General features: G+C 37.4%; 1 protein-coding gene across 3 annotated transcripts in view; it reads right to left on the bottom strand.

The window, feature by feature from the left end:
- The window catches only part of fars2.L (phenylalanyl-tRNA synthetase 2, mitochondrial L homeolog), a 195659-nt gene that overhangs the window by 132643 nt on the left and 41325 nt on the right, over positions 1 to 21691 (bottom strand). For all 3 annotated transcript variants that reach the window (XM_018267760.2, XM_018267758.2, XM_018267761.2), the window contains 2 exons: positions 5339 to 5949; positions 1858 to 2017 (listed from right to left, as the gene is read on the bottom strand). In XM_018267760.2, coding sequence (XP_018123249.1) covers positions 1858 to 2017; positions 5339 to 5949 — 771 coding nt within the window. The remainder of the gene's footprint in view (positions 1 to 1857; positions 2018 to 5338; positions 5950 to 21691) is intronic.

Genomic DNA, 21691 nt, shown 5'->3' with positions numbered 1-21691 from the left:
TCCAAGAAGTGTGTTGCTTTGCATTGATAGTTTAAATTCTGTTATTTGGCATAAAAGAGCAAAATTGAACCTGTGTCTTGATTGTGGTTAACTGGTCTCAAACAATGTCACTGTACATATTGTGACAGTAACTAAGATGCCTTACAGATTTTTTGCCACCACAGGCAATCACCACTACCCCAACTTAACTTTTCCATTCCTATTACCCTATAAATTGGGTGTTAGTTCCCTATAAAAGAGCCCAGGATTATCCTAATCACCCCTTTCTTCATCTAGGTCTTCAAAAAGTTGTTAAGGTACTGTAAGACGAGCCGGGAGATTGCAGCGATCTCTTAACTCCCGGCATGCCTCTCCTAGAGTTTCCGTGCACAGGCGCGCACTTCTGCCTTCAAGGTCCCTCTGACGCTGGCGTTCAGCGCCGATCGTCTTGATCGTTTTGGTGCCAAGAAACTTTTTAAAGGCCCAGTCTCCATTTTGGAAGTTGCCCAAGCTGGTTCCAGTTTTACTGATCCTGCCGAAGTGTTGTTTGTGATATTGGATTCCTGGTTTTTGACTTTTTGCCTGACTTGATTTCTGCTGTCTACATTGAACCTTTTGCCTTACTTCGACTACGTCTTCTCTTCAACCCTGCCGGTACCTCGCTTACGGTTTTTGCTACGCACTTCCTTGTTGGTTGTTTCCGCAGCAGAAAGCCAAAAGGCGTTGGTGATCACCAGTGTGTCTGCAAGGTACAGTCACCGAACAAGGTTCCTGATAACGTGGTCGTTACAGGTACCTGGTGGTCTAGTTTGGCTCCTCCTTCTTAATTCATCGTGCTTGGTGCAAAATTCTAATATTTAAAGTCCATTTTTTCACTGTCCACCGTAGGTCTATTATCAGATAGTTCCTGGGAGTGATTATTGTCTTGTTTTTGATCCATGCCTATCCCTGCCTGACTTTAAATGATTCGCTGCTTGACCCGACCATTGCCTGTTTTCTGACAATTCTTCCTGATCCCGTACCGCACTGGCACTGGCTGGTTACGAACCTTGGCCTGTTTACTCGACTACTCTTTGCTCTAACCCCATTCCTGTCACATGTTACAGTTCCATTGTCTGCCCATAACTCTCGTCTTGGGTCTCTCACTCAGACCTGGCTGTTATAGGCAGCCTTGGTTCTCTCACTCAAGACATGGCTGTTATAGGCAGATGAGTGAGCTGTGACTGGAACCTTGGTGTCTGTTCTGGGTTTTGGGATACCATATGTGACAGACATTCTAATGGTTTGTGCCTGTATTGTGGGGGTAAAGGACCCAAAGTAATGCGTAATGTAACGTATGGTATCCCAAAATAGACGCCAGGGTTCTGGTCACTCTTCTGCCTATAACAGTCACCTTCTTTTTGGGAGTCCTTGGCTATTAAGATGATGCCAGGTCTTTATGTTAGAGATTCCGGCAAAGAAACTATCTGCGATGAGTTTGTATGTCCTCCCTTTATGTGTGTAGGTTTTCTCCCACACTCCAAACACACACAGGCAGGTTAATTGGCTCCTGATAAAAATTGACCCTACTGAGTTAATGTAATAAGGACCTTAGATTTTAAGATAGACTGGGGCAGGGACTGCTGTGAATGTATAATCTCTGTATAATCGGTACTTCAGAAATGTGTTGGCACAATATATTTACTAGGAAATAAACAGTAGATGAGCTGGCAAGGATAGCACGCTAGTATCTGGGTTTGTTCATTCTGGGGTTGTTCATAAAAAAGGTGTACTGAAGAAGAGAAGCTTTGTCAACAGATAAGAGAAGGGGATAAAAAGGGGGGATTATTTAGCAAAGACACCCTTCAGTCTTCCTCTCATCTACATAAAGCTACATACCTTCACCAAACAGATGTGTTATGAGCTTAGAGAGAGTTTGCTTCAGTTGGAACTCAACAAGTTTCAATGCTTCCAAAGTATGAGCCTCTTGTTTGTTAGTTGTACGGAAGCCTTTCTCAAACAAGTGACAGGAATCCTTACATTCACCTTCAGCAAATAGCTGTAAAAAACAAGTCAGTTTTAATAATCTGTAAAATACTTCATATTCATGTTCAGGTAAACATCGCTAAAAAACCCAGGACTGTATTAATTATGCCACTCAGCCAGTATACAACACAGGAAACACAAATATTTGATTATATAAAGAATGGATCCAACTTAAAGAAATTCATTAAATCTATTAGAAGGTGAAATAATAAAGCTAAATAGATATAACAGTTTTAAACAAAAAGTTTATTTTATGATCTGATGTAAAGGGGAAGGTGTAATCAGGAAGATCCAGCCACAATTTACGATTGTAATCTCTTTTGGGCAAAGCCCTCATCAAAATAATATTGGTATTATTTTGTATGTTCAGTGTAAAAACCCAATTATTGTACAGCACTGCGGAATACGTTGGTGCTTTATAAATATGTGTTAATAATAACAATAGTAATTAAGTATTCTGGGGAGAAAATAGAGATCAGATCAACAATTAATTTATTTTAAATTTATTTTAAAGGTGTAGGTCACCCTCCAAACATATTTTTCAATTCATTCATATTCAACTGAAATCTGGTCATATTCACTGGCCATACATTATGCCATGTTGTTTGAAGAATCTTTTATAACCAAGTCAGCAGCTTACTGGCCAATGTAAATGATTGAACCAATAGCATCACCAACCAATATCTAGGTGTAGCTTGGTCAAATACCAATTGGGAAAGCTAAAAATCACCCGATTTAACTAATAAAATTCTCCTGTAGCTCATAATAACTTGTTAACTTATAGTGATGGGGGCAATATTGTTCTATAGTGCACAAGAATATCCTGTAAATTATATCCTTATAAACTCTGCTTAGTGATTGTCATTGGTTATAAATCAGAGCTCAGTGAAGTCATGTGTGTCACATGACTCACTGAAGCTTGTGTATAATAAATAAAGTACCCCCTGTTGCAAAATATGAGGATATAAGAAGTCACCTGGAAGTTCCATTACCTTTATAAAATTATTAATATGGTCATAGAACTCCTCTGTAACTTATAATATTCTTATATTTTACAAGAGGGGTTACTTTATTCACTATATATTATACCTAAATGTTGAATGGTTTCAACTGGAAAGGTATTTCAATTTTTTTGTTGTTTTACACCTTCCCTTTTTAGCAATAGGATTCCAAAAGTGAGTTCATGTGGGAACTCTGCAGTTATCACGGCAGTTTTTTAATCATCAGGTCATAGAACTTTAAAAAGCATGCTTTACATTTTAAAGCAAAGTATTAAACATAACATGAACTCCATTAAAAAAGGAAAGGTACAAGAGATGGGGAGTGTCAAATGTTAGGGCAACTTCAAGGATTGTAATCACTTACCTGATACCCCGGTCCAGTGCTCCTGTTGGCAGAAAACTGCACCCGTTCGGGGTACAGTACATGGAAGCAAGCAATCTTCCTGCTTCTGTCTCCACACTGCTTGTGCATGTGTAGTATAAGCTGTATATATTATAAAACCTGTATTTATTTTATGTCTTTCTGCCTACTTTCTTTAAGGCAAACAATACACAGACACACAGCAGGGAAAATAAGTATTGAACACGTTTAGGTTTTTCTCAGTAAATATATATCTAATGGGGCTATTGACATTAAATTTACACCAGATGTCCGTGACAACCCAAATAATCCACACATACAAAGAAATCAAAACAAATAAATCCAAAAATTAAGTCATGTGTAATAAAGTGGAATGACACAGGGAATAAGTATTGAACACCCTTACGGAAATGTACTTAATACTTAGTAGAAAAGCCTTTGTTAGTAATGACCGCTTGGAGATGCCTCCTGTATGGAGAAACAAGTCACATGCATTGCTCAGGTGCAATTTTGGCCCATTTTTCCACACAAACTGTCTTCAAATCTTGAAGGTTCCGGGGGCCCTCTTCTATAAACTCTGAACTTCAGTTCTTTCAATAGATTTTCAATAGGATTCAAATTGGTGATTGACTGGGCCATTCTAGCAGCTTTATTTTCTTTCTCTGAAACCAACAAAGAGTTTCCTTGGCTGTGTGTTTGAGATAATTTTCTCATTTCATCTTCAGCATCCTTGTAGATGGCAGCAGAATCTTATCAAGAATGTACCAGTACATTTCTCCATTCATCCTTCCTTTAGTTATACAGTTAGGCCCATAAATCTTTGGACAGCGACAACTTTGGAGCTCCTTTCACCGCATGTTGTCCACATACAAGCACCTCCCCTCCCCTAAAATCAACTCCAGGGCTTTTATCTGCTTCATTGATAATGACACCATGAAGGAATTGCCCACACCTGCCCATGAAATAGCCTTTAAGTTAATGGTCAAATTACTTTTAAGCCCCTGAAATGAAGTGATTGTGTTAAAAAAAGGCTTTAGTTCCTCACATTTTTATGCAATCTTTTTGTTCAACCTACTGAATTAAAGCTGGAAGTCTACAGTTCAACTGCATCTGAGTTGTTTCATTTAAAATTAATTGTGGTAATGCACAGAACCAAAATTAGAAAAAAGTTGTCTTAAAGTTTTATGGACCTAACTGTATAAAGTATACCAGTACCAAATGCTGAAAAACAGCCCCACACCAAGATGTTCCCACTTCCAAACTGCACTGTTAGTATAGTGTTTTTAGGGTGATGTGCAGTGTAATTTCTCCTCCAAAAATTGTGAGCTGGCAAGAATATATGCTCCAAGAATTTCAATAGCTTGTCCAAATGTTGTGCAGCAATCTTTAAATAAACTTCAACATGCTTTTTCTTCAGCAGTAGAGTCTTGTGCAGTGAGCTTGCATGGAGGCCATGTTAGTTGAGTACATTTCTTATTGTTTTCTTTGAAACAACTGTATCTGCTAATTTAAGGTCTTTCTGAAGCTCTCTGTTAGTGATCCTTGGCTCTTAGACAACTCTTCTGATTACTCTTTAGACTCATCTGTCAGAAATCTTTTGAACAGCAACTGGTTGTGATCAGTTTAGGGTGAAATGATGTTCTTTCCACTTCCGGAATAAGGTCACAATGGTGCTCACTGGAACACTCAGAAGCTTAGAAATACATCTGCAACCAATGCTGATGCAGGAGGTTTTGGAATAATAAGGTTGCAATGGTCTTAAGGGAGCTTTTTGATTTTTTTACCCGTCATGTCAATAGCCCTATTAGAAATATATTTACTGAGACATGTTGACATGTTCAATACTTATTTTCACTGCTGTACATACACAAATATAGGCAAGTGGTGGTCAAACCTTTGCTTTCAACTGTATATTAATAACATGTACAGTATTTATAAAGTGTTAACAACTACACACACAAATATAATTTACCGCATGGTTTGAAAATAAGCACACTCCTTCCATCTGATGAAATGCAGGGTAATGACTTCTGTCAATCTCATCACGACGATAAACATCTCCCACAGCCAAGAAAGCATCCAAACCCGAATGGATGAGGTCCCATTGATGGGCTGATGTGTGAGCACGAAGCATGTGATAGCGATTCAGATAGTAATTGTCTCCCTTTTTCCTGCTGGGGTGGTCCAATGGGATGAGCAAGCTATCAAAATTTTGTTCTGTTGTAACAACAGGAGATAGATTATCATAGACAGAGAAGAGTGGATTTCCAAAGCGTCCTATGTATTCTGTGTAGAAATGGTCCTTTATCCTTTCTTTTATAAGCCACAACGGATGATACTTTTGGTTGTGCAAGTTTTTTCCAACTTTTGAAAGGATTTTACTTGTGACGTTGGTATAGTCATCTCGAGGGTAAAGGCTACCAAGTAATTCCACATGATTATGTATATTTGTGCTTGAAGGATAATCAGATGTAATTGTTCGTAAGCTCCCATGCTTTAAACATCTACTAAATTTACTCTGTGTGTTCTTGCATCTCAAAGCTGTGCCATATCTCACAAAGTTCTGGATGAGAATTGTGTTCCCTAGGAGCAAAAAAGTTAAATAATTTAGTTCAAAGAAGCAATGTCAGTTAAAGTAAAAAGCAAAGAATAAACAAACCTCGATAGGAAATTCATAACAAGTAACTTTTTTTTAATTGTACCTTTAACGCTTCATTCCTCAGTGCTACTGAATCAAAGGACTTAATGTTCATCAATCTTCTAATGAAGATTTATTAGATTATAAAATAGAATCAGCATTGTTAACAATGCAGAATAAATTTAAAACCTACGCTTAAAACATGTTTCATTTCTTTAAAACAGCTATTTTTAAACTCTCTTAGCTACATTTTCAGAATTCACTTAGGCACTCTGTTCACAAAAATGATAGAGCAGTATGAAAACATATCATAAAGTAACCAAGAATGCCAGTTGGAGAACAAAAAATGATTAAAGGACATCTAAGACCAAAGAAAGTATAAGGCTCGAAATGCTACACCCAAGGGCTCATTTACAAACAAGCATGTAGTGCAAACTGCACTTTTATGTAATTTGCCATATTAATTGTTCCCACAATGCAGATTTTTCAAGTGTAAGTATGAAAGCCACTTTGCAGTGGCATGCACAGCAAAACTGCTTTTCAAGCTACCATTACTAACAAAACATCTACATTTAAGCTCCTACTGTATATTACTATTTTTATAGGCTATTAAAGAAGGTCTTTTGAAAGTTGGAATGAGGTTATCTCTTACTAAAGTACGGTTATCAAGATAACTTCTGTCCTGAAATGTTTATATACACCACTGTTATGTGCTCCTTGGGGCTCATCTAAAAAGCATTTGAGCTACAAGAAAAGTTGTCCTCTGCTCCTCATACTGAATTGAAATTCTGGCAGCACCAGGAGGCCATATGGCAAGTGGTGATGATTCCTTCCACACCATAACTTGAGCATCTGAATGATGTACACATTACAACGATAGATGGATGAATATGTGCCTTCCCACCACCTGCCTCTCTTGGGTAGAGAACTACCTAACACAGGCAGCAACATTCAAGAGGCTACACGCAGGTCTCTGTCTGAAGTTTTAAGAAATATATGGGTTCCATGTAGGGTGCACATCCTTCATCACAGCAAACAATGGGCATGGATACACCTTGTAAGATGATAAAACTCTATGTAATATGTCCTTTGGTGTGACAAATGGGAGTTACAATGTCCTGGTGATACCTGGGGTATCCATGTGTTTTAGCATATGAGCATGGCTCCCAACTGTAAAAAATGAGTGGTGCAAGAATTCAAGGATTTTGTGACCTTTAACAGGTCGCAGTTACTATTGCCACACATGACCCAATATCAATAATACTTAAATTTTTTCAACAGGAATTGGTAATATGTGTTTGAAAATCCTAAATTTGTTGTGAAAAGAAAAATGTGTCTTTTAATTTCATAATAATTATCTACCCATATTTCATCACAACTTTGTTTACAACTTGGTACAATTTTCAAGCAATATAAAATAATCAATGCTAGCAATTGACACCACGGATGAATAATGAATGAAGTATTAGTACAATACAAAAGCTTTAATTGTGTTGCATTCTTTTCTGTAACAAAGAACAGAATTACTTACACACCCCTGGATATCATACCAGCAACAACAAAAATGCGCAACTACTCAATTTCTACATTATGGTTATGGCACAAACACCATTAAGAGCACAACTATATTTAATGGAAAGTAGTAATCCCAAGGTAGCTCTGCCCTCTCAACTTGAAAACCACTTTTATGGAGTCACCTAGGGCAAGTCACTGTTTTTATGGTTGCAAGTAGAGGAGTCCTCTTAATATAGATTGTTTAATTGCTTCTAGGGGAAATTATACAAGGGCATCCAACAATGGCAGAATCAACGTTTATTTGTTTACAGAGCTTTTGGCCATGATAGAGTAAATATCACTTCTTTTATTTTTATAAGGAACACTGCTAATTTGATGGAAATAAAATAGTGAGATGGCTTAACAGTTTTGCTGAAGAAGCACACACTCTTGCAATAAACACAGCAGGCTCTATAGGGACCAATAATTCATATACTTTAGCATAATAACTTTATCACTGCTGATTTAAAAGTCAGAGAACAGAATATATGAGTACAATAGAAAGCTTAGCTACACTCAGGGTAGCATACAGCAAATGCTTCCTTATATAGCTGAACATGAGAGGTTATTGGTCCTGACAAAGCAGTTAAAAGCTAAGATTATTCTCCTGTAGATGGTTCTATAACTCTCTGCCTGGGGCACACTGTGTCTAAGGCTTGTAAGAGAATGGGTGAAATATTAATGAGTGAACTATTTGTCAGGAAAATTATGCAAGAAAGCTTGGTGGTTGCACAAAGGAATCAACTAAACATAATACAGTGACAGGGCAATTGTGATTTGTGAGTTTTGATAAGATGTTAAAGGCTGTGTGGCATGCTAGACTTTATAAAAAGCTACTAGCTTTGAAAATATTTTTCAACACTTCAATTATTTATAAACCAGTTACAACCAGCATTATTTCAGATATCACCTTGAATTTTGGAGTTTGCTTCCACAGTGTAATAAACAGATGAACATCAATGAAATGCCTTCATATTGTGATCAGTGAAAGTATTTGATCTGCCTATTCACTGCCTAGTTAATTATTTAAGGACAGAGCAGCACAAAATAAGCCTTATTCATTGAGAAAATATTGAGAAAAATACCACCAAATTGCATAGACTAAAGCAGTCTTTTTATTCTTGAAAAAAAAAAAACAGGAAAAAAAATTAATTTAGGCAACAACTTTAGAATCTGACATCTTTAATTAATGTAAGGAATACATTGTTGCTTTTGTTCTGAAAACAGTAGTGATATGGCTCATTATATGTTTGATTATTCATGAAAAAGGATGAAGATAACTGCAGAACATAAAAATAGACTAAATGTTTTCTATGTAAATTGTGTAAAATACCAACTTGACATCAATGCAAACAGATAATTAAAACCACAAGCTTTTTAACCATATGAAGATCAATCATTAAATAATTGCCTTTATCTTTAAACAGAGGCAGATTTTTTTTACACAAATACAGAGTTTACCTAAAGAAGGAATTTTCTTTTCAAGAATGGAAATATATTTTAGAGAAAACACAATTTTTACTCAAATTCCTAAAAAAAAAAAAAAAAATGAAGATGTTGGACAATAGCAAATGTTTTACCACAGTGTATTTACACAGCAATTACATGTAATAGTTTCTGTGACTGGAAGTCCTTGGCACTTAGCTCTTACAATCTCATTTTAAAAGGGTTGTTAACTTTTAATATGACATAAGCAGTGATATTCTGAGCTGATTTACAATTGGTTTTCATTTTTTATCATTTGTGTTTTTTGAGTTATTTCATTTTTTATTCAGCAGATCTCCAGTTTGCCATTACAGGTTGCTAGGTTTCCTGATTTCCTTAGCAACCATGCATTGATTTGAATACAAAACTGGAATATGAATAGGAGAGGACCTGAATAAAAAGATGAGAAATAAAAAGTAGGAATAGCAATAAATTTGTAGTCTTACCGAGTATTTGTTTTTTAGATGGGGTCAGTGACCCCCATTTGAAAGCTGGTAAGAGAAGAAGGCAAATAATTAAAAAACTATGAAAAATAAATCATGAAGACCAAGTAAAAAGTTGCTTATAATTGGCCATTCTATAACATACTAAAAGTTAACTTAAAGGTGAATCACCCCTTTAAACTCAGACATGCCCGCACACATGGATATGCCAAAGTGTAAGCAATGGATTGATATGTACAGCTCTTATTAATGTGGTGCAGGTTGAGAAGCAGGGTATGTACAGGCAGTCCCTAGGTTAAAGGGATACTGTCATGGGGAAAAATTTTTTTTTCAAAATGAACCAGTTAATAGTGCTGCTCCAGCAGAATTCTGCACTGAAATCAATTTCTCAAAAGAGCAAACAGATTTTTTTATATTCAATTTTGAAATCTGACATGGGGCTAGACATATTGTCAATTTCCCAGCTGCCCCAAGTCATGTGACTTGTGCTCTGATAAACTTCAATCACTCTTTACTGCTGTACTGCAAGTTGGAGTGATATCCACCCCCTCCCTTTCCCCCCCAGCAGCCAAACAAAGAACAATGGAAAGGTAACCAGATAACAGCTCCCTAACATCAGATAACAGCTTCCTGGTAGATCTAAGAACAACACTCAATAGTAAAAAACCCATGTTTCACTGAGACACATTCAGTTACATTGAGAAGGAAAAAAAGCAGTCTGCCAGAAAGCATTTCTCTCCTAAAGTGCAGGCATAAGTCACATGACCAGGGGCAGCTGGGAAATTGACAAAATGTCTAGCCCCATGTCAGATTTCAAAATTGAATATAAAAAAATCTGTTTGCTCTTTTGAGAAATGGATTTCAGTGCAGAATTCTGCTGGAGTAGCTCTATTTACTAATGCGTTTTGAAAAAAACATGTTTTCCGATGACAGTATCCCTTTAAGTACAAGATAGGGTCTGTAGGCGAAAATTAAAATTTAGCTTAATATAAGCTTCCTTATACTAAAGTAAGAAACTTTCTCAATACAATCAATTAAAAATTCTGCATTGTTTCTGAAATAAACAAGTTTATATTCACTATTTTCTCTTCATTCTGCCTTCATGCAGCAGTTGGGTGTCAGATGAATGATCCAATATATCTTATAGGTGGGCTCCCTTTAATACATCTTCTAGGCAAAAGGAGCCCCCCCATAAAATATATTGGATCATTCATCTGACACCCAACTCCTGACTGAAGACAGAATGAGAAGAAACAGATGCTGAGTGAGGAATAGTGAATATAAACTTGGTTATTTCAGAAACAATGCAGAATTTTCAATTGCTTGTATTTAGCGAGTTTCTTATTTCAGTAAGCTAAAGCTAAAATTAAATGTTGATTTTCACGATAGTTCCCCTTTAAGTCGAATTTGTATGCAAGTTGAAACATATGCAAGTGCAGTACTTAGACAGATGTCTGGCCACAGACCCAAAGATCTGATCGTACGAATCAACGTACGATCGGACTTTCCCATCTTCTGACCTGCCACTAACCATTAAGATCAAAGTCTTACCATTCAGATCAAATAAAGTAGTTAAAGAACAGATGAGCCGATGTTCTTCCCCTGACAGCAATCGTACGATAGTTATGTCCGACAAAAGCTAGTGACAGTCTCCCTCTGAAAATCGTACGATTGGCAATACATGCAGAGATATTATTGGCAGCCGACAGAAATTTTCTAACCTGTCCGATCGACCAAACGACCGATCTCCGCTGGACGAAAAATGTCGGGACTCTCCACACACGGTCCGAAAATCATCCGAATCCTCGATTCGTACGATCCGATCTTTGCGTCTATGGCCAGCTTTAACATAATATTTATTTTTACCTTTTACCTGCATACCTCCTAGAAGTAAAAAGAGGGACACAATTTTTTTTCGCACGTAGAACAGCAAATTTTTGACCATGCCCCTTTCTGTGGCCACACCTCCGAATTACCATGTTCATTTTACAAAATTTGGCAGGTTATGAAAGTTTTGAAAATTATCCAAACTCTCTCTCTTTCTTTTTCAGGCTGTTCAGTGCAGAGAAAAAAGGGACTTTCCAGTACAAATGAGGGACTGCAGGTTGAGCTCTCAAAAGAGGGACTGTTCCTCTGAAAAAGGGACAGTTGGGAGGTATGTACCTGTAACCTGACCGTGTTGGGGTATTCTTCGGATACCCGCCCGATGCATGCCTAGGTAATCTTTAGACCTCTAAATGATATAGAACTACCAGATAGATGAAAATAAAACCCTACCCAATACATTGTGTTCTGTATAGCTTAACTGAAAGCCCTGCACAATGACAATGTAATGTAGGGTGTCCCAAACCCCCCAGAACAAACCCCAAGGTCCTGGTCACGGCTCACACTTCAGCATATAACAGCTGCCTTTTGCTACGGGAGGAGCCCTCTGCTACTTGGATGCCGCCAGGTCTTATAGTGAGAGGACCAAGGAGAAAGTTCTGAGCAGAACAGGGAACTGAACGTGTAGTAGTAGTAGTAGTAGTAGTAGGGAGGGGAACTGGAAGTGTAGTCAATGGTCAGTCGATACAAATCAAGCAATGTAGTACAAGATCAGGAAACAGAGTCAGAGTCACAGGCCGGGTTAGAACCAACAGCAGCTCAGTACAAAATAAAAATCCGAAGAATGGTCTGTAAAAGGGCAGAGGTCAGTACAGGCAGCAAAGTATCAATAGTCAGGGGCAGGCAAGGGTCAAGGACCAAGATTAAGCACACCAGGAACTATGGAGATAGATCTACATTGGGAGATTGGAAAAAGTACATTGCAGCTTTAAATATTTGAAAAACACAATGGCGTCACGTGGCGCATCAAAGTAAAAAGACACCGCATCAATACCACATATCAAAATCTGGAAGCGGTGCACGATGAAGGATAAAGCAGGTGGCATTCTCACAGACAATTAATGTAATACACTTTCTAATGGTTTCACTGTTCCTTGTACTTATGGAATAGCAGCTGAGCTGGATACTGTAACAAACTGTAGAAATTACTGGATACAGTAAAGCTATATGCCCACCTTCTGTTCAATGTGCAGTTTGTTGTATATACATTTTATTTATAAATTATAGTGTGAAAACTATGAGAATAGAAACAAAAATACAATAAATGCAAGCGTTGATGTGTTAGAAATCACAGGTCTGCATTACGGATTCTATTTATAGTTGCAAAGGCACAATCCCTTTAAAATAAATACCATATTGCCAAGTCTCCCACAGCAAGATAAATGATCTACTGATCTAGGAACTACTGCTCATATACAGACAGAAATGAAAATAGGTAATACACAGTCATGCCTTGCTTTGATATTACAGATAGCTTCATCTTATACATTATATAAATATTGCCTTACATGGTTATTATATTAATGTGCCATAACAATAATATGCTGTTTGAGTTTATATGTAACAGTTAAGTTAGTTTTATATTGCTATCTTGTGTCTGGTTTTTAACTTTGTATGTGAGGAAGAACTGTTTGTATGTACTGTATGTATGTATGTATAGTGTTATTTAAAAATGTTGGTCTTACAACGGGTTAATGTTTATACGTCATTGCCTATATTACTGTTTCCTTGCCAAAAAGTAGATTTAAGGCAAGTTCAGTTCACTGTTTTGTTAGCACTTTGAAACAAGACTTGGATGGGGCCGAAACGTCAGCCTGTAGCTTTGAGATAAATTTGTTTGTTATTTTTAAGTCCTGTGAGTGCTGATTCTGTTGGAGGTATGGAGATATTTATATATATCCACATACACACATATATATATATATATATATATATATATATATATATATATATATATATATATATATATATATATATATATATATATATATATATATATATATACACATATTATATATATATATATATATATATATATATATACACATACACAAGTATGGGACCTGTTATCCAGAATGCCTGGGACCTGGGTTTTCTGGATAATGAACCTTTCCATAATTTCTCCATACCTTAAGTCAACTAAAAAATGATTTAAACATTAAAAAAGCTCAATAGAATTGTTTTGCCTCCAATGGGATTAATTATATCTTCTTAATGATCAAGTACAAGGTATTTTTTGTTGTTACAGACAAAAAGGAAATAATTTTAAAAAATGAATTATTTGGAAAAAACAGTCTATGGGAGACTGCCTTCCGGTTAATTCAGAGCTTTCTGGATAACAGATTCACACAGGGCCGCTCCTGCCATGACAAGATGAAAGCCTTGCCTCAGCAAGAAGTGAGTGGGCAGTCACCAAGGTCAGGTAACTCCTGCAGAGAGCACAAAAACACTAGAGTTTCACTGCCCTCCTTAACCCCTCCAACACCAACCAGCAGCCCCAGAAAGACCCCTGCAATAAGAACAGTTTCTCTTGGCTGCAATACTACATGTTATAGAAGGGCTGTGTCTGGTTGTAAGGTTGTACCTGGGACCCCTACAAATACTGGCTGGGAGATAAGTTAGGCACCATCATAAACTTTTTCCACTTTGAGTTGAAATGCTGTGCTATAACACACCTGTACTTGCTGGCCTGGTAGTAAGGCTTTGTTGGAAGCCCATGTAGCACTGGATGGGTTGTTGGAAGACCTCTGCAAGCACCCAGACACCCAGTTTATAGCTGTTGAATGTTCTTCTCTAGGTAGTGCTGTGTTGACGTTCTATTCTGATCACGAACATTGTATTTCATTTTAAATGCTTCATTTAGGGGACCATCCATTGTGCAGGGTCAGCTTAATACAAAACAAAGATGTACTGCTTCTATTAGGAATGTCACAAATATTTTATATGAAATGAACTGCCTCATCACACACTTTCCAGCTGTCTTCTATTACAAGAACAAAGCCATTTGATACATATTTTATAACAGTTTGAAATTAAATCCTGATCTGTCCTAACTGATATGTTTCTGGAAAGAGCACCTTACTCAAAATTAAAAATGTTTCAATAAGGTGTCAATATAAAAGTATGTTCAACATAGCCAGATTAAATGATTGGGCTTTTTTCTCCCATGGTGGCTTACAGAGGCTTCAAGTTGTCAGTTAAAAACAGAGAGCTGGGCCTAGGGCAGCATCTACACTGGAGTCCCTTGTACTGTTGGGTGGGGGAGGAATATGTGGTTTAAGTCAGGGGGTTGGTGTAGGGTTCAAGGGACTTCTACATGACCTTGACAGGTTTTAGTTGGAGTATCTTTGGATTTGGGCTTTTTGTCGCTTCGGGGCACAATAAATCTCGAAAAATTTGTTGTTTTTTTATCCCGAACAGATAGTTCATATCATATTAAGTGGCATATTAAAGAATCTCACCAAACTGGAATATATATTTGAGTAAATGTTGCCCTTTTACATCTCTTGCCTTGAGCCACCATTTCGTGATGGTCTCTGTGCTGTCTCAGAGATCACCTGACCAGAAATACTTCAACTCTAACTGTAACAGGAAGAAGTGTGGAAGCAAAAGACACAACTCTGTCTGTTAATTGGCTGATGTGACCTAACATGTATGGTTTGTTGGTATTTGTGAGTACAGTGAATCCTACGATCCCAGGGGGCGGCCCTTATTTTTTAAAATGGCAATTTTCTATTTATGATTACCCAATGGCACATACTACTAGAAAAGTATATTTATATGAAAATGTTTTATTTACATGAAGCAGGATTTTACATATGAGCTGTTTTATGCAATATCTTTTTATAGAGACCTACATTGTTTGGGGGGTATAGTTTTCCTTTAAGTACAAAAATGTTGTATTGATGTGCTAGGAGTGGGTACACCTTATCCAAAGAGGTGTGGTCAGTTTAGTTGGATTATTGCACTGCAGTGCATTTCTGGGGTGTAAATGGACTTCAATAGATACTATGGTTTCAAAGCTTCAATAAACTCCAACTAGTTACAGCGGTATCATACTTCCACAAAACACCTGTTCCAAAAATATGGAAAGTGATAGTCCTAGCTAGTTGGATTTTTGCATTACAATGTATTCATAATACATTCAATAAGTTGCAGCAGCTAGTCCACTTCAACCTGTCAACCAGAAATTACATCTCTATTAATTCACATGGAGCTGCATGTAAACAATTTAATCGAGACTGTTAGGATTTGCTAAACATCCGAAAGTATATTTGTTTTTCATGAGGCTGCATGAGGATGCTATGAAGCATACACATTTTTTTATATGGAGGATGCATTCTGAAGACACTGGTCTTCACTCTCAGAGCATTTTCTAGTCCAGGGGTCAGCAACCTTTACTATCAAAAGAGCCATTTTGCCCCCTCTTCAGCTAAAGAAAAATAGTCTGGAGCCGCAAAATATAAACTTTTAAAAGTGGTAACAGTTTTTTTAATTTTAACTGTTACAACAACAGAATACAAAAAAAATTTTGGAAACAGAAAGAGGGACAAAAAGATTTGCCGCGCGTAGCAACATTTTGTTGACCACACCCATTTTTGTGACCACACCCCCTAATTATCGTGTCCATTTTACAAATTTTGGCAGGTTATGAGAGCTTGAACACATTTCTGTGGTTTTTATGTTATTACAGTTTTGATAATGAAGGTGAATTGCCCTTTAAGTGGTGACTTATCTAAAACTTTTACAAAAGTATCTTAAAGTATGTATTCTGGGCTCTCTGCCAAGAGCCAATTAAGTTAGAAACTTTGTATATTTTTCTGGCAGTTCAGTGCAGGAGATCAAAAAGAAACTCAGGACATATCAATACAAATGTGGGACTGTGGGTTGAGCTGTCAAAAGCAGGAATGTCCCGCTCAAGACGGGACTGTTCAGGGGTATCAACAAACAAAAGTGCAGTGTGTATGTGTAGGCCTACTTTGAAATAAATTAAACACTGAATAGCCTTATTAAATGCTAGTGTTCTCATCTGTTTAATGTGACTTCTGTTTTGGACGCTCCATGCTTCCCTCTCTTGAGTGTGTGACCATGGTAAGGACCATGATGAATCATCTTGCTGCGGCTCAGTCTTATCTGTCACTCCTGGGACATCTATATAAGGCTATTCAGTGTTTAAGCCTACACATACACACTGGTCTTCTGTTTGTACGTAAAACTGTCCCTTTTTGAGTGGGACAGTCCCGCTTTTGACAGCTCAACCCGCAGTCCCGGATTTGTATTGATATGTCCCGAGTTTCTCTTTGATCTAACATCTTTACAGGCCTTGCACCTGCTGGTGGCATGTGTGAAGGCTGTATAGACGATGTGACAGGCAAAGCCGCAAAAACGAGCCGCAGCAAGCAGGATGAAGAGTCACATGAGGCTCCAGAGCCACAGGTTGCCTACCCCTGCTCTAGTCTAAAAGATGATACAGCTGTCTATGCATAGGCATACTCAATTACAAGAGGTCTGCTTTTAAAAAAGTTGGCAGCGATTAACTGGTATGCTATTCCAATCTGCCCCTATTCTATTCTAGCTAAACTTGATTAAAGCCAAATCAACTGGACTTGCTGTATTTATTTTTCCTTGAAGATGTTTCTCTAGTCATCCAACTGGATTTCTCAATTCAGAATTCTCAATTCTGAATTGAGAAAGCCAGTCAGGTGACTAGCGAAACGTCTTCCAGTAAAAAGAAAGTAGAGCAAGTCCAATTAATTTATCTTATTACTATAGAAATGCCATGACCTTAATGAACGAGAACCTTTACAGACATATTGATTAAAGCCATGCTCTCCGTAATATCCTTTACTGGACATTGGTGCAGCCAGTACCTTGCATTACATGTGTTAAAATGTATTATAAAAGATCATAATTATGTGTTGGCTACATGTTTTGGTGCAAAAATGTGTAATTTGAGTTGGCTTCCTAAACCTTTCTTAAATGTTTTACATAAATCAGGCAGTCAGTATAAAAAGTCTCTGTACAGTATATAAGGGAAAGCCAACAAAGGTATAAATATTTAGTATTATTCGCCAGTGATCAGTGAAAGATGGTTAGCTAATAAACCTTTATACATAAAACCAACCCCCTTTATAAATTAAATATTATAATTTTATTTTTATTACTGTATAATTCAGGTACTCTACCTGAATCTTCTCACAATCAAATACCAGCTTGCCAGTGAAGTTGTAGGTGATTATGACATGACTATCACAATGTTTTATTTTGCTTTAAGATGTGTAAAACTATTTTATAAAACTCCTTCTTACAACAATTTGCTAAATGTACTTAACCAGCGTATAAAAAGATGCAATAGTAATTATTTCCTTGACATTTTTAGGACAAGTGTAAAAAAATTACCCATCACAGTAAATTCAGATGTATCTCACATAATTGTGACAAATTAAATAGTGTAATAGCATGGGGAGGGTTTGGAGAGCAGTTTGTGATAGCTGACTAGATGCTAAAAGGTTATGTCAAATTTCTAGCAACTTTTTTGGCATTTAATTTACTGCATTTCAGAGTTTGCATACAAAGTGGCTTCTCTAGTGAATCTTTCCTTTTCCTGAGATCTACTCTCTGTCATCCGCGAGGAAGCAGAATATAATCATTAAATTGAATTGAACAGTGGCTGATTGCTTTCCATTTAAAGTTCACTTCTTGACCCTGAAGAAGGAAGATCTGCTAAATAATGATCAATAGTGTAGATGGGACTGTCTAATTTTGTTTGCATTAGACAAAAAATCCCAGAAATAAGGAAACCTCTTCTTATATGCAAGTGTTCAACCACACATTTTAGATATAAGATCATCAGTTTCAATTTGCGCATTTAAAGGAGAACTTAAAGTGGTGGTTCGCCTTTAAGGTAACTTTTAGTATGTTGTAGAATGGCAACGTTTCAATTGGTATTTATTATTTATTTTTTATAGTTTTATAATTATATGCCTTTTTCTTCTGACTCTTTGAAGCTTTCAAATGGGCGTCACTGACCCCTTATAAAAAGCAAATGCTCTCTATGGCTACAAATGTATTGTTATTGCTCATTTTTATTACTCATCTTTCTATTCAGGCCCTCTCCTATTCCAGTCTCTTATTCAAATCAGTGCATGATTGCTAGGGTAATTTGAACCCTAGTAACCACATTGGAGACCTGCTGAATAAAAGGCTAAATAACTCAAAAACCACAAATAATAAAAAATGATAAAAAATCAGCCAATAATAACATTTGATTAAAATAGTACAGGGAGCAGAATGGCATTGTCTGATTCTTATTCTCCACAAAGGTATCAGCGTGAGGAGGTGAGCAAGGTTTCTGCAGATTTTCTCACTTATGTGAAATAACAGTCTTTGACATCCATATATTTGCATTTACAAGTTTCTGTAATGCTTCTTAATAGAAAATACTGAATGAGAAAATACTGTACAGTGGCATATAAATTTAAAGTAAACAATGTTATCTAGATAAAAAAACTGATTTTTGTTTCAAGTTTCCTTAAAACATCAAAAAATCTACCATGAAAGTTCCCATCTTTCAAGCAAGAATATAGAATGCTCAAGAACCGATAGGAAATAAGATAGTAACCTTTCAACAAATCCCCTGGAATTCTCAGATTCAGCACTTGATTTGCCATAAGCTATTATAGCTGACAGCTCGGCCACTTTACATCCGTTTATGGTGGCATGAAGCCTCTGCTCATTTCAGAGAATACAATGATCTATCATTAGACAAATCCCCAAGGTGTTTGAATTTCTACTGCTTATAAAAGCCACTACACTTTTAATTTCAGCTCATCCTTCCTTTTAAAATACTGTTTACTAATTTGTTTTAAATACCTTTGGTCTACAGAGAATAATCTGAAGCAGTCTTATATTTGGCATTTCTTTTTCTTGCAAGAAATATAGATTCACTTTAAGGTGCACGCATTATGCAAAGTTTTCCAGTTAACAATATACGTGGAACACAGCTTTCACATTATGGGGCAGATTCACTAAAGGGCGAAGTGACTAACGATGGCAAAAATTCGCCAGCGTGACGTAATTTCGGCACTTCACCAATTTACTAACGGTAGCTGGCGTAAATTCGCCAAGGAGATTCTGGCGCAACTTCGCACTCTAACGCAAGGCAAATTTACGGTCTGGCGAAAGAGCGTTACTAGTAGAAATACACTGGCACACACGGCAATTCAAACAGGGAAATCCCTTGTGTCTTTATTTGCAGAGAAGCAACGTTTCGGGGTGATACCCCTTTATCAAGCATGCTTGATAAAGGGGTATCACCCCGAAACGTTGCTTCTCTGCAAATAAAGACACAAGGGATTTCCCTGTTTGAATTGCCGTGTGTGCCAGTGTATTTCTACTATTTGACCTTGGGGAGGGTGCCGATCCCTCCAGCATTGAGCACCTGGCTATCCTGACTGAAGGCCTGGGTGTGCGAGCCGACATTTCTATCTAGAAAGAGCGTTACTACACAAATTCACAAGTTTTTGATTTTACTGACCCTTACCTCTATCGCCACACTTGCCTTCGCCACCTCAGACCAGGCGAAGTGCAATAGAGTAGATAGGAGTTCCTCAAAAAAAAGGTTAAAATTTTTCTAAGTCCCAAAAAACTGGCGTTTTTTTCCTATTTAAAGGGTGATAGACTGAAAAAGATCGTAAATTTTTTTTCGGGTATCCTTCTTCCCCCCTACATCTGCTAACATATGGCACCCAAACTATACTGTGGGCACATGTGTAGGGCATTATAATAACTTTTATATAATTTTATTAAGGTTCCCTGGCCTTGTGTAGTGTAATGTATTTGCTGCAGCATATCCGGCCATTGTACTTTAAGTGCACGCCGTATGCTAATTAGCCAACGCTAGCGTAACTTCGAACTGCTGAGCGTAATTTCGCTGGCGTTCGGTATCCTGTCCACAACTTCGGATTTTCACCATCGCTGGTGAATTTTCGCCTGTTAGTGAATTTGCCCCTAGGTCTGTTGCAATAAGTAATGTAAAAAAAATACTTTTCTAGGGCAGTAAACAAAATATGCAGGTTCTTTTCAAAGTCTGTAGAACTACCAATTAATTCTTCCTTAGTATGATTTATCTTTAACATTTATCTTAAACATTTCATGATTCTAGTTCAGTTTATACCGTTAATGGTTACCATGCCACATGCATCTACCCTGGTTCAACAATAAAACCTAATATAAAAAAATAAATAAAGTAAAAGTAAACAAGGTAGCGACCTAGTCACTGGAGTAACTACACAATCCCCCTACAAATTGCATCTAGCTTCACAATGTTAATAGGTATTGCTATTTGCTGTCTTATGCTCACACTTGTCTCCACCTCCCTCATTATGCCCATCTGGTTTCAATATTTAATCAAGGAGCTTTATAAGACTGCTTCTTGCAACCATGGTTGCGTGATCATTGGAGCCTCATAGCCAGATCTAGCGATATTCTGTTCCTGTGATTCCCGTACCTGATTCCTGCCTGGTTCTATGTTCTATGTTCTATGTTCCTACTCGTGTCCCGCCTGGTTCACTCCATGACCTTGTTCCTTCGCTCCGGGACCCCTTGTCTGGTTTCTCTTGGATCTCCTGTATTTGACCTCAGCCTGTTTCTCTGACCACTATCTGTCTTCAATTACATCAAACCTGTTGTACTGTTTTCTTTAATAAATCACGCTCCTCATATATAGCTTGTCATCTGCCTTTCATCAAGTTCTGGCTTTGTAGTACCCTTGTTACACAGCAGATAGGCTCCTACCTGTTAGCCACTCACATGTGGCTCACCCTGACAGGACCTGTCGTTCATAAGTAGTTATATAAATATTTCTGTACTATGCTTCATAGAAAATATGGTGCTCACAAAAAAAGACTATAGTACTAACGCTATAGAGTTGACACTTGTGCTTATATGTTTTCATGACAGTGTGCAGCATAAATCAAACTACAAACACCCAGCACTGAAAGTCTAAGGGCAGAGACACGGTCAGATTTGGGGAGATTAGACACCCTGCAACAAATCTCCTCTTCTTCGAGGCGACTAATCTCCCCTAGTTTCCTTGTCAGGCAACTTCGGAAAACGAAGCACTCAGAGTGTCATCCCACCGGCGATTTTCATTCTAGCTGGCGGGAAGGCGCGGGAAGGCAGTTCAGGGAGATTAGTCGCTCCGAAGAAGAGGAGTTTTTTCACCGGGCGACTTATCTCCCCGAATCTGAACGTGTGTCTCTGCCCTTAAAGGAAAATACAACTGCACTATTTTCAGTTTAATAAGTGATAATAAGTGGAG

Source organism: Xenopus laevis, chromosome 6L (assembly GCF_017654675.1).
Source record: "Xenopus laevis strain J_2021 chromosome 6L, Xenopus_laevis_v10.1, whole genome shotgun sequence".
Classification (NCBI taxonomy): Eukaryota; Metazoa; Chordata; class Amphibia; order Anura; family Pipidae; genus Xenopus; species Xenopus laevis.
The sequence above is the reverse complement of the archived record's forward strand: the minus strand, read 5'-3'. Positions and strand labels throughout refer to the sequence as shown.